General features: G+C 41.6%; 1 protein-coding gene across 4 annotated transcripts in view; it reads left to right on the top strand.

Moving 5' to 3' along the window:
* Positions 1-14,450, top strand: part of col4a6 (collagen, type IV, alpha 6) — a 176,228-nt gene that overhangs the window by 75,475 nt on the left and 86,303 nt on the right. For all 4 annotated transcript variants that reach the window (XM_047385493.1, XM_047385492.1, XM_047385491.1 and 1 more), the window contains exon 4: positions 12,420-12,497. In XM_047385493.1, the coding sequence (XP_047241449.1) occupies positions 12,420-12,497 (78 nt within the window). The remainder of the gene's footprint in view (positions 1-12,419; positions 12,498-14,450) is intronic.

Below are 14,450 nucleotides of genomic sequence, written 5' to 3'. Positions count from 1 at the left end.
GTGCCATGTTGCTGGTTTTCCCTCAGTTTTTGCTTCTTTCTCTTTAAGACATTCTTCTCACAGAGAAACCAGCCAAGGTGCAGGCTTAAAGCCAACAAAATGTAGTATAATTTACATAATCATACTGTCATGTCCTCAACCTCCATCGTCTTGTTGGAGTCGACATTCAGATAAACTCCTCTCCAAAATGACCACACAGACAAGAGGGCTTACATTGACTCTTTACTGAAGCCAGTTGGAGTGGTGTAAAACCGAGAAATGAACATACAAACTTCCAGAAATAATACACAGTAGCAAACAATACAGTACTTAAAAGCACAATGAATTTGCTCCAGAGAAAATATTTAGCTCCAGGCTGTAAAAGTTCTTATAAAAGAAGTATGCTTTCACAACTGGCCAAATTATTCTTAGTCAACAAAATATCCATTGCAAATTTAATACATACCAACCGTGCTTTCAAAGACCAACTGAATCGAAGTTGCAGTGTTTCTGAGAGAAAAACACACGACAGACTCCTAAATGTAGTACATAAATGCTGCCACTAGATGGCAACAACTGAACACCTATAGTATAAACCTGTGAAATTTCAACAAACTGACATGCACCAGCACACTCCCCGTCTGAAACTACAAACGTTTCACCTTTCACAACTTTCTCAAACATTTACTCCGTGGAAGAAATAAGTAGAACTATTTCACTCACTGGACGTAAGAACAACTTTACGCCATCTTCTTTTGCCACTCTAACCTGAACTTTCCGAACAAGTCCATCTTTACTGGGGTACACCTCAGCAATGATGCCCATAGGTCAGACATTTTGTTTCACTGCATTATCTCTCAGGAGTACAACATCTCCTGGTCTTAAGCTTCTATGTTGAGCTGTCCACTTTTTGCGAGGTTGCAGAGTAGATAAATACTGCTTGCGCCATCTGTCCCAGAATGTGTCCAACAGACTTTGGACCCTGCGCCACTGCCGTCGTGACAAGTCCTTGTCGTCCAAGTCTCCAACAGGAGCCAGACAAGGACCCACTTTCTGCGTTAACAATGTTGCAGGTGTAAGAATGAACGGATCCATAGGGTCATAGGAGACAGAAATTAATGGTCTGTTGTTTACAATGGCGGTGACTTCTGCCATGAAGGTTGTGAGCACCTCGTGTGTGAGTTTGGAAGACCCCATCTGAAAAAACATTGAGTCCAAAATGCAGCGTGTGATACCAATCATCCTTTCCCCCATATGCGAAGAGTGTGGGCTGTTGAAGGTCCAAGTACAGTCATGATCTGAAAGAAATCTCTTCACAGATCCTCCATCAATGTTTGATGGGATACCTAGGACTTTTGAGGCTCCGATGAAATTAGTTCCTCTATCAGAGAGGATGTGCTTCACTGGTCCTCGGATTGCCAGGAACCTTCTCAATCCATTTATGAAACTGGAGGTATCCAGACATTCAATGACCGCGATATGGATAGCTCTAACACTTAAACAAGTGAATAGAATAGCCCACCTTTTGCTCTCCGCATGACCACCTCTTGTTCGTCGGGAAGATACAGGCCAGGGGCCAAAAACATCTAGGCCGATATTCGAAAATGGCGGTTCCATGCTAAGCCTGTCGGCTGGGAGATCTGCCATTTCTTGAACTTCACACCTTCCTCTGAGCTTTCTGCATGTGATCCACTCAAAGATGAGTTTACTCACGCATCTTTTGCAACCAAGGATCCAAAAACCTGCAGATCTGAAGGCTCCTTCAGTAAAATGCCTCCCTTGATGTCGAGTCTCTTCATGGTAATGACGAAATATCAGGGCTGTGACATGATGACGGCCAGGGGGAATCAAAGATCTTTTTTCTTCAGATCCAAAGCTTGCTTCCTGAAGATGACCTCCGACCCTTATAACTCCTTTTTTGTCAATGAATGGATGCAGAGACCATAGTGGGCTGCTCTTTGGAATGCTCTGATTCAAAGCTATCAGTTCCAGCTACCCTTCAAAGACTTCATGCTGAACAGTTTTGAGGATGATTGAAGTGCTGCAGTTGAGAATATCCACTGATAAGTGTGGGGAACACAAATACCAGCCTTTACAATAAGTTGAGAGATAATCCTGTTCCTTTTTGAAACATTGAATATTGTGAATTAATGCCCCAACTGCTTTAACAAACGTTTCCCAACATGAAAAGCGCTTGAAACGATGAGATCCAAGATGCTGAGACACCACTGTTAACAGAGTTGTCACTTCCCTTATTTCAGGATTGCGTTCTGGCTCCAAAAGCTCAAATGTTTGCTCTACAACTGATGAGTCTTTAGGTTTGGACAAAAAGGCTGGGCCAGTGAACCATATTGTGTTTCTCAAAAGTTCTGCTGAGACAGGTCATGTTGCAATGTCTGCAGGGTTGTGCTCCGTGTGCACATATTGCCATTGCTGTGGCAGTGTGCTGCATCTGATTCTTTGGACTTGGTTGTGAACAAATACAGGGGTTGGACAATGAAACTGAAACACCTGGTTTTAGACCACAATAATTTATTAGTATGGTGTAGGGCCTCCTTTTGCGGCCTATACAGCGTCAATTCGTCTTGGCAATGACATATACAAGTCCTGCACAGTGGTCAGAGGGATTTTAAGCCATTCTTCTTGCAGGATAGTGGCCAGGTCACTACGTGATACTGGTGGAGGAAAACGATTCCTGACTCGCTCCTCCAAAACACCCCAAAGTCGTTCAATAATATTTAGATCTGGTGACTGTGCAGGCCATGGGAGATGTTCAACTTCACTTTCATGTTCATCAAACCAATCTTTCACCAGTCTTGCTGTGTGTATTGGTGCATTGTCATCCTGATACATGGCACCACCTTCAGGATACAATGTTTGAACCATTGGATGCACATGGTCCTCAAGAATGGTTCGGTAGTCCTTGGCAGTGATGCACCCCAAGATTTGCGCTCCTTGCACCATTGAAACCGACGTTTGTCATTGGCATGAGTGACCAAAGGTTTGGCTATAGCAGCCCGGCTGTGTATATTGACCCTGTGGAGCTCCCGACGGACAGTTCTGGTGGAAACAGGAGAGTTGAGGTGCACATTTGCTGACATTACCCTGGATACCGTGGCTCTTGATACATCACAAAGACTTGCTGTCTTGGTCACAGATACGCCAGCAAGACGTGCACCAACAATTTGTCCTCTTTTGAACTCTGGTATGTCATCCATAATGTTGTGTGCATTTCAATATTTTGAGCAAAACTGTGCTCTTATCCTGCTAATTGAACCTTCACACTCTGCTCTTACTGGTGCAATGGGCAATCAATGAAGACTGGCTACCACGCTGGTCCAATTTAGCCATGAAACCTCCCACAATAAAATGACCGGTGTTTCAGTTTCATTGTCCAACCCCTGCACATGAAATCTCCTTTTCTCATTGTAAATGTAACCCAGAACAACTTTGCTATTTGTGTAAAAGGTGACTGTTGTGAAATGGATGTAAATTTCAGAGACAATAACCTCAGACAAATTCACTGCCATAACTGCGGAACAAAGCTCCAGTCTGGGTATAGTATATCCAGGCCGTGGAGCAAGTCTTGCTTTAGTTGCTATCAAACCTGTGTAGCATTTTCCATGTCCATCCACAGTCTTTAAATATGCAGCTGCTGCCACTGCTCTCCGAGGCATCTGAGAACACACAAAGTTCCGTGTGCTTAGCAGCAGACGGTGGCACATATGTGTAAGATCTAGGGATCTTAAAATGCTGCAACTCTTTAAGAGTGTTTCTCCAGCTCTCCCACAACCTCTCCTTTTCTGGGGGAAAGAGAGCATCCCAGTCCGGGTGTCTGTGGTGAATTCACGAAGAAGTGCTTTACCCTGAATGGTGATAGGAGACACAAATCCAAGTGGGTCATACAGACTGTTTACAGTGGAGAGGATTACACGCCAAGTGAATGCTTTTCTCTCCTCTTGAACTTGTTAAGTGAAACTGTCTGAATCCAAGTCCCACAGCAAACCCAAACTGCGTTGCTTAGGCAGCTTATCTGGATCAAGATCCAGGTCTTTCAGGTTTGTAGCATGATCCTCGCAGGGAAAGGCTTCCATAACCCTTTTACTGTTAGAAGCCAGCTTATGTAGCCTGAGATTTGAACACGCTAACATTTCCTGCGTCCTTTTCGGAAGACTGATGGCATCCTCTGGAGAAGGAAGAGATTTCAGGCCATCGTCCATATAGAATCACGGACAACAAACTGTTTAGCATCCTCTCCAAAATCCTTTTGACCGGCCTCTGTTGCTCTTCTGAGGCAGTAAATAGCTACTGCAGGGGAAGGGCTATTTCCGAAAACGTGCACCTTCATACGGTAATCTTTTATCTCTCCTTTAGGGTCGTTATTCTTGAACCAGAGAAACCGGAGAAAAGTGCCGGTTTCACCGTGAAACAGTAAAACATTTGCTGTATGTCAACTGAAAAGGCTATTGGTTCCTTTCTGAACCTCAGAAGAACTCCGATAAGGCTATTATTGAGATCAGGCCCTGTCAAAAGTACCTGGTTTAAGGAAAGTCCGTTATGCTGTGCACTAGAGTCAAAGACAACTCTTATTTGAGATGGTTTTTTTGGATGAAAAACCCTAAAGGAAGGTAAATACCAACGCTCCTCTCCAGGTTTCAGTGGAGGTGCCTCTTCTGCATGCCCATTCGTAAAGATCTTTTCCATGAAGTCAAAGAACTGCTGTTTCCTCTCAGGTTTCTTTATGAAATTTTGCTGCAGTGAGTGGAGTCGCTTAAGTGCCTGTAAGCGGTTGTCTGGAAGCTGTGGTCGCCATGTCCTGAAAGGAAGAGGAGCGACCCAATAGTTCTTTTCATCCTGGTGTACTTCTCTGTCCATGATTGTAAGGAATTGAATGTCCTCTATTGAAGGAGCCTCCAAATCATCATCCTTTGTTTGGTGAAAGACATCAGCATCAGAACCTCCCCAAGTGATGAAGCCTTTGTTTAAAGAAGAAACTGAGATGGGGTCATCACAGTAATATCGCTCTTTAACTGTGTAACTCTTTGGACATGGCTCAAATAGAAAGGGGCGTCCATTTTTTAAGATGTTGGTATAACAGGAGGACACCACAGATGGCTTATGAACATCTCCAATGCATACATCACTAACAATCACCCAACCCAAATCCAGTTTTTGGGCACATGGTGCATTATTTGGGCAATTTACTTGTTTTCTAGCCTTATGTACTCTGATAATGTCTCTGTCTAATAAGAGCACAATGGGAGCTTGCTCCTCAAACTTGGGGATATACTTTGCAAGGGGTTTCAAGTGGCTATGGTTCAATGCCACTTCGGGTGTCGGGATTTCCGAACAATTATTTGGGATTTCGTTGCACTCGATTAACGTTGGTAAAGAGAGCTGAATGCTGCCATCATTTGCCTCGACCATGAAACCACAAGCTTGTCTGTCTTCTGTTTCCATGGTTCCTGCACAGGTTTTCGGGAAATATGGTGTGACTATCCCTGATATATTTAACAGATCGAAAAATTCAGACCGTGCAAGTGATCTATTACTTTGATCATCCAATATTGCATACATCTTAACTGCAGCATTCGGACGACCAGCAGGAAATACCTTCACAAGACTTATTTTAGAACAGGAACGTCCTGAGATTTCCTTGCCACAGATTTTGGTGCATGTCATGGAAACAGCCAATTCCTTGTTGTCATTTATTTCCTCCCCGCCGTTATCTGATATAGGAGAATCTGGGGTGTTTGACCATGGTGCAGTCCCTGGGTGTAGGGCTGTAACATGCTTTTTACTTCCACACTCTGTACAGGTTACCTCTTCTTCACAGTTCCTTGCCAAATGTAGAGCTTTGCAACACTTATGGCAAATTCCATATTTCTTTAGAATTGCCTTTCTTTCTTCAATGAGCATTCCCCTGAATACTCATTGTTTGGCTGGATCGTCTGTTGTGATGGGTCTACTTGCAGATGGAATACTGGTTTGAGCAGAGCCACATTGCTGTCCAGGTATTGTCTTAGTAAAAACCCCGGTCTTCAGTACAGCGAGAGGCTCATGACCATCAGTTCTCAGGACCTGCCTATGGTGCTCAGTTGAATCATTATTCAATGTCATCAGCATGAAACTGGGATCAGTTCTCATTTTTGCTTGATTACACACAAAGTTCATAAAGAAGCTGAATGGAGGATAGAGAACCCTGTGTTCCTCTTTATATTGAAATCCTAATGTTAGCCACTTTTCTTGTAAATAGAAGGGCAACTTCTGCACAGCAGGGTTAATACCACGTGGCGTGTCTAAGTAACTCAGACCTAGTAGATCACCATCCACCTTGACCGCCTCTATCTCCATTAACAAATCTCCAAGTTCTCTTAATTTGCGATGGTCTTTATTAGCGATTTTGGGAAAACTCTCCAACCTTTCGAACAAGGAGTTCTCAACCACCTCTGAAGCCCCATAACACTCCTCTAGTCTATCCCATACTGCCCTGAGTCCATATTCAGGGTAATTCACATGCACTGTTCTTATACGTCTAGCATGTTCTGCTGAGTCTTTCCCTAGCAATTTCACTAAAAGATCGAGCTGTTCATTGGCTGAGAGGTTTAAATCTCTGATGGCACTCAAAAAGGATGCTCTCCAGGCCCTAAAGCACTCAGGACAATCATTAAACTATGTGAGACCTGTGGAGACTAGATCACTGCGTGCAATGAATCTAACTAGGTTTGACATGCTTTTACTTTCATCTCCTTGACTCATTTGCGGACCATTATTGGTGTAGCAAGCATTCTGTGACAAAGGCAAGTTGTCAGTCCTGTTTCTATAGTCTTCTGTAGAAAGTGTCTGTTGGATCATCCTAGGAATTTGTGTTTTGCTCAATTTTTGGCATAGATTTTTCATTTAATCTTGACTGCTTCGTGAAATGGTGATTGGATCCCACTGTCTTGGTTAGATTCTGAGCCTGTGTTGTTATGGTAGGTTCTGGTTTTGGGTGAACTGGCAATGCCATTTCTGGTGCACAGATTCTGTGATCAGAGTCATGTATAGGTCCATGTTGGGTTGGATGCAGGTCTGCATCACATGAATCGGTTTTCATTTTAGGCATGCCTTCACTTTGGATAGCTCCCTTTACATATTCCTTTGTGCGTGATTCTAGATCCTCATTTGAAACGTCTATTTCCCTGAAAGTCTCACTATGCTGTTCCTCAGCTGACTCTAAGACTTCTGCTTTAGCCTCTGCAGCTGCAGCCTTTCTCTGCGAACGAACTTTATCCAACGAAGCCTCTAAATGTGTTTTTTGAAGCTGTGTTGCGGCCTCAAGCTCTGCTTGTTGTATCCTCAGTTTAATCTCTTTCTCAACAAATGCTGCTTCAGCTTTCGCTGCTTCTGCTTCTGCACGTGCCAATGCTGCAGCTGCTTTGCTGGCTGCCGAACATGAAGACCGCTTAAACGAGCCTGAGATGTGTGATCTTGTTTTAACAGATCCTGATATGGAGCTTTTCCTTGACATGATGAAGACTGAAGTGCTTTGCTTACTTTTTGATGAGCTGGGTCTTTCCAGTTGACTAGTTTTTCCAATGTAGAAGGTGGTCTGCCAGAAAGTGTTGTTTACTGTCATGTCCTCAACCTCCATCGCCTTGTTGGAGTCAACATTCAGATAAACCCCTCTCCAAAATGACCACACAGACAAGAGGGCTTACATTGACTCTTTACTGAATACAGTTGGAGTGGTGTAAAACTGAGAAATGAACATACAAACTTTCAGAAATAATACACAGTAGCAAACAATATAGTACTTAAAAGTACAATGAATTTGCTCCAGAGAAAATATTTAGCTCCAGGCTGTAAAAGTTCTTATAAAAGAAGTATGCTTTCACAACTGGCCAAATTATTCTTAGTCAACAAAATATCCATTGCAAATTTAATACATACCAACCGTGCTTTCAAAGACCAACTGAATCGAAGTTGAAGTGTTTCTGAGAGAAAAACCATGCTTTGTATTCTCCTGCCTTGTCTGCTTTTCATGACATCATCAAAAACGGCAGACTCCTAAATGTAGTACATAGATTCCGCCACTAGATGGAAACAACTGAACACTTCTATAGTATAAACCTGTGAAATCTTAACAAACTGACATGCAACAGCACACATACCATTAACTCAATTAATCATTGCTTGTCTCTACTAGAAATTTTATTTATTATGGAAAGCTCCCCCTCATTTGTGTCATTATTCTTCATGAATACCTTTGAAGGAACTCAGATTGAAGGCCACACTTTCCCAGGCCCTTTTTATACTTTGACACAACCCAGTCGACCAGGTGATGCTTTCTAACAAGAGCTGTTTGACCTCTATTATCAAGCTCATGGGCACTAAAACCACTGTCATGTGAGCTGATAAGCCCTGCACACCCTGTCCTCATCCAGCCCTGTCCTCCTAACCTCCATCAGACCCCACCTAATACCAATTTGTTCCTCCTCACCTCCCACATCCCCATCTCTCCCTTATGTGTCATTCCCCCACCAGCCGCCTTTCATCCATTGATAACATTATAAAGTCAGGCAAAATGTCCAAGTGTGATTCCAAGGAAGCGCTAAAATTTTCCTTATATATGACATCTTTTATACATTTCTACACATCATGAGGCATGCATACAGAAAATTACCATAAGGACAGTTTTTTTCCCTCCATATGACCCTTTGGCCTCAGACCAAAACTCCAAACATGTGAACAGATGCATGGGATTTTTCGAGTTTTAGGGGCCTCTGCATGTAAGCTTATTTCAAACACAAGTCGGCTCATAAAAAAGTCTTTCTTTTGTACTGGTGTGAAACCTTTGCATGATGTTTCATAGACAGATGAGGAATGCCACCTATTGAACCTAATGCTAATCTGTACAGTGCCTTGCGAAAGCATTCGGCCCCCTTGAACTGGTCAACCTCTTGCCACATTTCAGGCTTCAAACATAAAGATATAAAATTCTAATTTTTTGTGAAGAATCAACAACAAGTGGGACACAATCGTGAAGTGGAATGAAATTTATTGGATGTGTCACTTTTTTAACAAATAAAAAACTGAAAAGTGGGGCTTGCAATATTATTCGGCCCCCTTGCGTTAATACTTTGTAGCGCCACCCTTTGCTGCAATTACAGCTGCAAGTCTCTTGGGGTTTGTCTCTATCAGTTTTGCACATCGAGAGACTGAAGTTCTTGCCCATTCTTCCTTGCAAAACAGCTGGAGCTCAGTGAGGTTGGATGGAGAGCGTTCGTGAACAGCAGTCTTCAGCTCTTTCCACAGATTCTCGATTGGATTCAGGTCTGGACTTTGACTTGGCCATTCCAACACCTGGATACGTTTATTTGTGAACCATTCCATTGTAGATTTAGCTTTATGTTTTGGATCATTGTCTTGTTGGAAGATAAATCTCCGTCCAAGTCTCAGGTCTCTTGCAGACTCCAACAGGTTTTCTTCCAGAATGGTCCTGTATTTGGCCCCATCCATCTTCCCATCAATTTTGACCATCTTCCCTGTTCCTGCTGACAAAAAAGCAGCCCCAAACCATGATGCTGCCACCACCATGTTTGACAGGGTTGATGGTGTGTTCAGGGTGATGAGCTGTGTTGCATTTACGCCAAACATATCGTTTTGCATTGTGGCCAAACAGTTTGATTTTGTTTCATCTGACCAGAGCACCTTCTTCCACATGTTTGGTGTGTCTCCCAGGTGGCTTGTGGCAAACTTTAAACGAGACTTTTTATGGATATCTTTGAGAAATGGCTTTCTTCTTGCCACTCTTCCATAAAGGCCAGATTTGTGCAGTGTACGACTGATTGTTGTCCTATGGACAGACTCTCCCACCTCTGCTGTAGATCTCTGCAGTTCATCCAGAGTGATCATGGACCTCTTGGCTGCATCTCTGATCAGTCTTCTCCTTGTTCGAGTTTAGAGGGACGGCTGGGTCTTGGTAGATTTGCAGTAGTCTGATACTCCTTCTATTTCAATATGATTGCTTGCACAGTGCTCCTTGGGATGTTTAAAGCTTGGGAAATCTTTTTGTATCCAAATCCGGCTTTAAACGTCTCCACAACAGTATCTCAGACCTGCCTGGTGTGTTCCTTGGTCTTCATGATGCTCTCTGCGCTTTGAACAGAACCCTGAGACTATCACAGAGCAGGTGCATTTATACGGAGACTTGATTACACACAGGTGGAGTCTATTTATCATCATCAATCATTTGGGACAACATTGGATCATTCAGAGATCCTCACTGAACTTCTGGAGTGAGTTTGCTGCACTGAAAGTAAAGGGGATGAATAATATTGCACGCCCCACTTTTCAGTTTTTTATTAGTTAAAAAGGTTTGACACATTCAATAAATTTCATTCCACTTCATGATTGTGTCCCACTTGTTGATTCTTCACAAAAAATTTGAACTTTATATCTTTCTGTTGAAGCCTGAAATGTGGCAAGAGGTTGACCAGTTCAAGAGGGCCGAGTACTTTTGCAAGGCACTGTAGTTCACATGGCTTTTAAAAGGTAATAAGTGTCTTTTAAACACATAAAATGGGGTGGGTCAAAGTTTCCTTTTTTCTTACTTATGTGGTAAGTCATTAGCTTCATACATTGCGAGATTTCAAAGAATTTGGGCAGATTTAGCTAAATAAAAGTAATCAAAAAAAGTTATAAATAGGCATTTAATTATAGGTCTAGAATGTCGGATGCAGTGACATCTCTCTCGTCTCTCTCATCGTCTTCCACTTCATCCGGGACCGGGTTGCAGGGGCAGCAGACTCAGTAGAGACACCCAGACGTCCCTCTCCCCAGACACCTCCTCCAGCTCCTCCGGGGGGAGCCCAAGGCGTTCTCAGGCCAGCTGAGAGACATAGTCCCTCCAGCGTGTCCTGGGCCGTTCCCTGGGCCTCCTCCTGGTGGGACGTGTCTGGAACACCTCCTGAGGAAGGCGTCCAGGAGGCATCCGATATAGATGCCCGAGCCAACTCAATTGGCTCCTCTCGATGTGGAGGAGCAGCGGCTCTACTCCGAGCCCCTCCCGGATGGCCGAGCTCCTCACCCTATCTCTAAGGGAGTGCCCGGCCACCCTACGGAGGAAGCTCATTTCAGCCGCTTGTATCCGGGATCTCGTTCTTTCGGTCATGACCCAAAGTTCATGGCCATAGGTGAGGGTAGGAACGTAGACCGACCGGTAAATGGAGAGCTTCATTTTTCGGATTATACATATACAGACATAAATAGCAGATTGCAGTCTACTAAATACTCCGCTTAACTGGATCCTCCAACATTGGTCACAAAAAGTAAAATTAAAGCTTATTTGTAACACATTTTTTGTTTTTATACAGTTTGATTCAAATGAAGATGTTGGTAGAAAGACCCAAGTCGTTTATTTTTAGATGAACCACAATACAAATTTTGTAGATAGACTTTCAGAAAGTTTTTCTAAATTATAATTGTGCTTTAAATGTCAATCGCTGTTAGTTCTTTTACTTAAGCTTTTACTTTCAAGGCTAATATTAATGCTAATGTATAACAGTAACAGTGTATTTTTTGTGGGAATACATCTGACAGTTTCTCCATTTGTTTCTTTGTTTCTGTTCATGTAAAATTCCATCGTATGTTTAAAATAAACCTCAATAAAATTGAGCAGATATTTTTGTACGGCAGCTGTTAAGTGCTTTTTTGATACATTTGAAATGTTGAAAGTGTCAATCAGATTTAAATCATTTTCTATTTTCTCTCCTTTTAGAGAGAAAATAGTTCTCTCATTTTGTCTCTCTTTTTTTTGTCGATTCAAAATAGTTTTGCACAGGGGGTTGGCACATGTCTTGCTAACTTGCTTGTCTAAATGTTATACAGGATATATAGTGATATTAGAAAGAGGATGGGTATAGCTTAGTTGAAAAGGGATTTTCTATCAGTGGAAAAGTCTGGGTCTTAAATCTTGCTGGACTCAAATGATCAAAAAGCATGGCAATCATTTTTTTAAGGTATCATTCAGAAAAACAAGCCTAACCATATTCTCCTTGTCAGGGATGCACCAGCCATTAGGTTGGAAAATTTCTCATCTAGGGCTTGCTTAGACGTAATGCTTTTGATTCTGGTTCTGGCTGCTTTTTGTTTCATCTACTCATTAGTAGGTAATGATGAGTATGCTACTAGAAGGAAAGGTCTGTTGCCTTTTTTTACTAGACGTGAAAAGTAAGATAAAAGCAAAGGTACAGTGAAAAAACAAACCTGCTAGCACACATATCTTGGAATAACTCGAGCCATGTGTTTAATCAGTCAGCAGGTCGACTATGCATACAGAGTTTCTAAATATGAATTAGTGAAATCCTTTTTTTCTGTGTTCAGAAAATCATGAAACTTTGTGAAGAAACTGAAAAGTCAAACACCACAACATTGATTTGCCTCCATTTGTTTTACAGGGTGGCAAGTCTGATGAACCATGTGCAGGCCTGGACTGCAGCAGAGGGTGCAAGTGCATCCCAGAGAAAGGCGGCAGGGTGAGTCACAGATCGATTGTTGAAATCAGTTTCTAACTCGAACACCCCACAAAAAGCACAGAACGTAATGCTGCCACAGATAAAACTTGATTTCCTATCTGAGTATCTGATCAACATCGATGTCAAAGTTAAAATACTTTAGTTTATTAGTCATCTGCTGAGCAGGTTTTAAATCTTAAAACCAATAAGATAATTGACCTCATAATGTGATGTTTCATTACAGCAGCAGACATATAAATACAACACAATGAAATTATACACATGCCAATGATATTTCATGTCTTCATTGCCAATCTAGGTAATAACAGAGTAACAAGAAATTTAATTATGTGGTTAACATTAATTTCCTGGCGTATTTGCAATACTGTACATCTGCAGATTTCTTGATGACGATGAATGTCAGTCCTTGTTGAAAATGTCTCTAGATGTAGAAATTTGAGATTGAATGCATGTATTGCAAGGAGCTATGTGTAAAGCATCAACGTCACAAATATTTGTGGTACACTGAAACATTAAATGGCAAGAACAGATTTGTTACTTGATTTTACTTGCATTAATTGGTTTATCGTTTTCCCTGAAGGATATTAAATAATTTTTTTTAAACAATACAAACCAACAAAGCTTTGTTTAATTTTAGATTTTAAAGTTTGATTGATTCCAGGTACTTTGTCTTCATCAAGTCAGACATACGACCCCTCAGGCATCAATTATTATCCATTTTCATCAGATATATATACACACATTGCCCATAAACAATGTGGTTTGCATTATCTTGTGGTATGCTTGTTTGCACAACTCCTATTTGCGCACTGGAATCAGATGAAATCAGGAATATTTGTAGCTGTAGGCCAGGAATTCATTTTCCTGTCAGTCCTACTATACCATTAACATCAACTGTTACCAGTAACCTCCAAAAAAAGGTTTGCAGAAGGCAAGATAATCTGCTTATTGTTAAATGCATTAAGAGCATTCGACTCTGCTGATTTATGGCCATTACCTGCAGCGACAGTTAACAGCAACATTTTCTGGATGCTTTGTGGCTTAGTTGCTACCTTAAAATATAAATTTACGCACGTTGGCAAAAAATGCATGACTATCATCGGGTCACTGAGGTGAGTGCTGTAAATTGTATGTGGAGGAGCTTCTTTTTATAAGTTACATCAACAAATCAACAAAAGTTGGAGCTTTCTTTCCATTATTAACTAACTCTTTTTAGTACTCCAGTTAAACGTTGGGGGTTTTGATGTCACTAATTATACTTTTAAAACTCCTAGAGTTAAAGAGTTAGTTTATAATTTTGGAAGGGGATGTTTTCTGAAGTTATAACAGTTTTGTTACCTGTAGTAGATAGCAACATCAATGATCCCAGAATCCTTGTTTGAAAAACCAAATGACTCCTAAGGGATGAGCTAATTTCTTAGATCCTTTGATCCCAAAATGATTTATACCACTGAAGATTTCAATTTTAAGTCATCTTTCAACTTGCCCAACATGTTTCTTCTGACATAAAAGGATATAGATGTGTGGTAAATTATGTGCTGCAGATTTCAGCAAAAGAAGAAGCATTTTATTTACATTTTACATAAACGAGCATGTCCTAAATTAGACACACCCTTGTCTTTGGGAAAATTCAAGGTTCTGTACCATTCCAAATATCCCTTGCTATTCTAAAGCTTCCAATAACCCTTCCAATTATCTAGCTGGGAAAAGCTGTTTTCATCAACTCATCAGATCAAAAACAGCTCTCTGCAGTTGGTTTGTGGCAAGTCATGGCTAGAACTCAGTGGGGACCTGTGGCTGCTACAAGGTCATATCTTTCACTGGCCATACCTCAAAGAACTTGGTAGGAGGTCCAAATTGACACTTGAACTGGAAAGACTGATGGTGCGAGAGGTGAGAAGAAAAGCCAAGGATCACTCCAAATAATGTGGTTCCTTCCAGTGGCAACAACTC

This window comes from Girardinichthys multiradiatus, chromosome 14 (assembly GCF_021462225.1).
Source record: "Girardinichthys multiradiatus isolate DD_20200921_A chromosome 14, DD_fGirMul_XY1, whole genome shotgun sequence".
In the NCBI taxonomy this organism is placed as follows: Eukaryota; Metazoa; Chordata; class Actinopteri; order Cyprinodontiformes; family Goodeidae; genus Girardinichthys; species Girardinichthys multiradiatus.
Note: the sequence above shows the minus strand (reverse complement) of the source record. Positions and strands in the feature narration are given on the sequence as shown.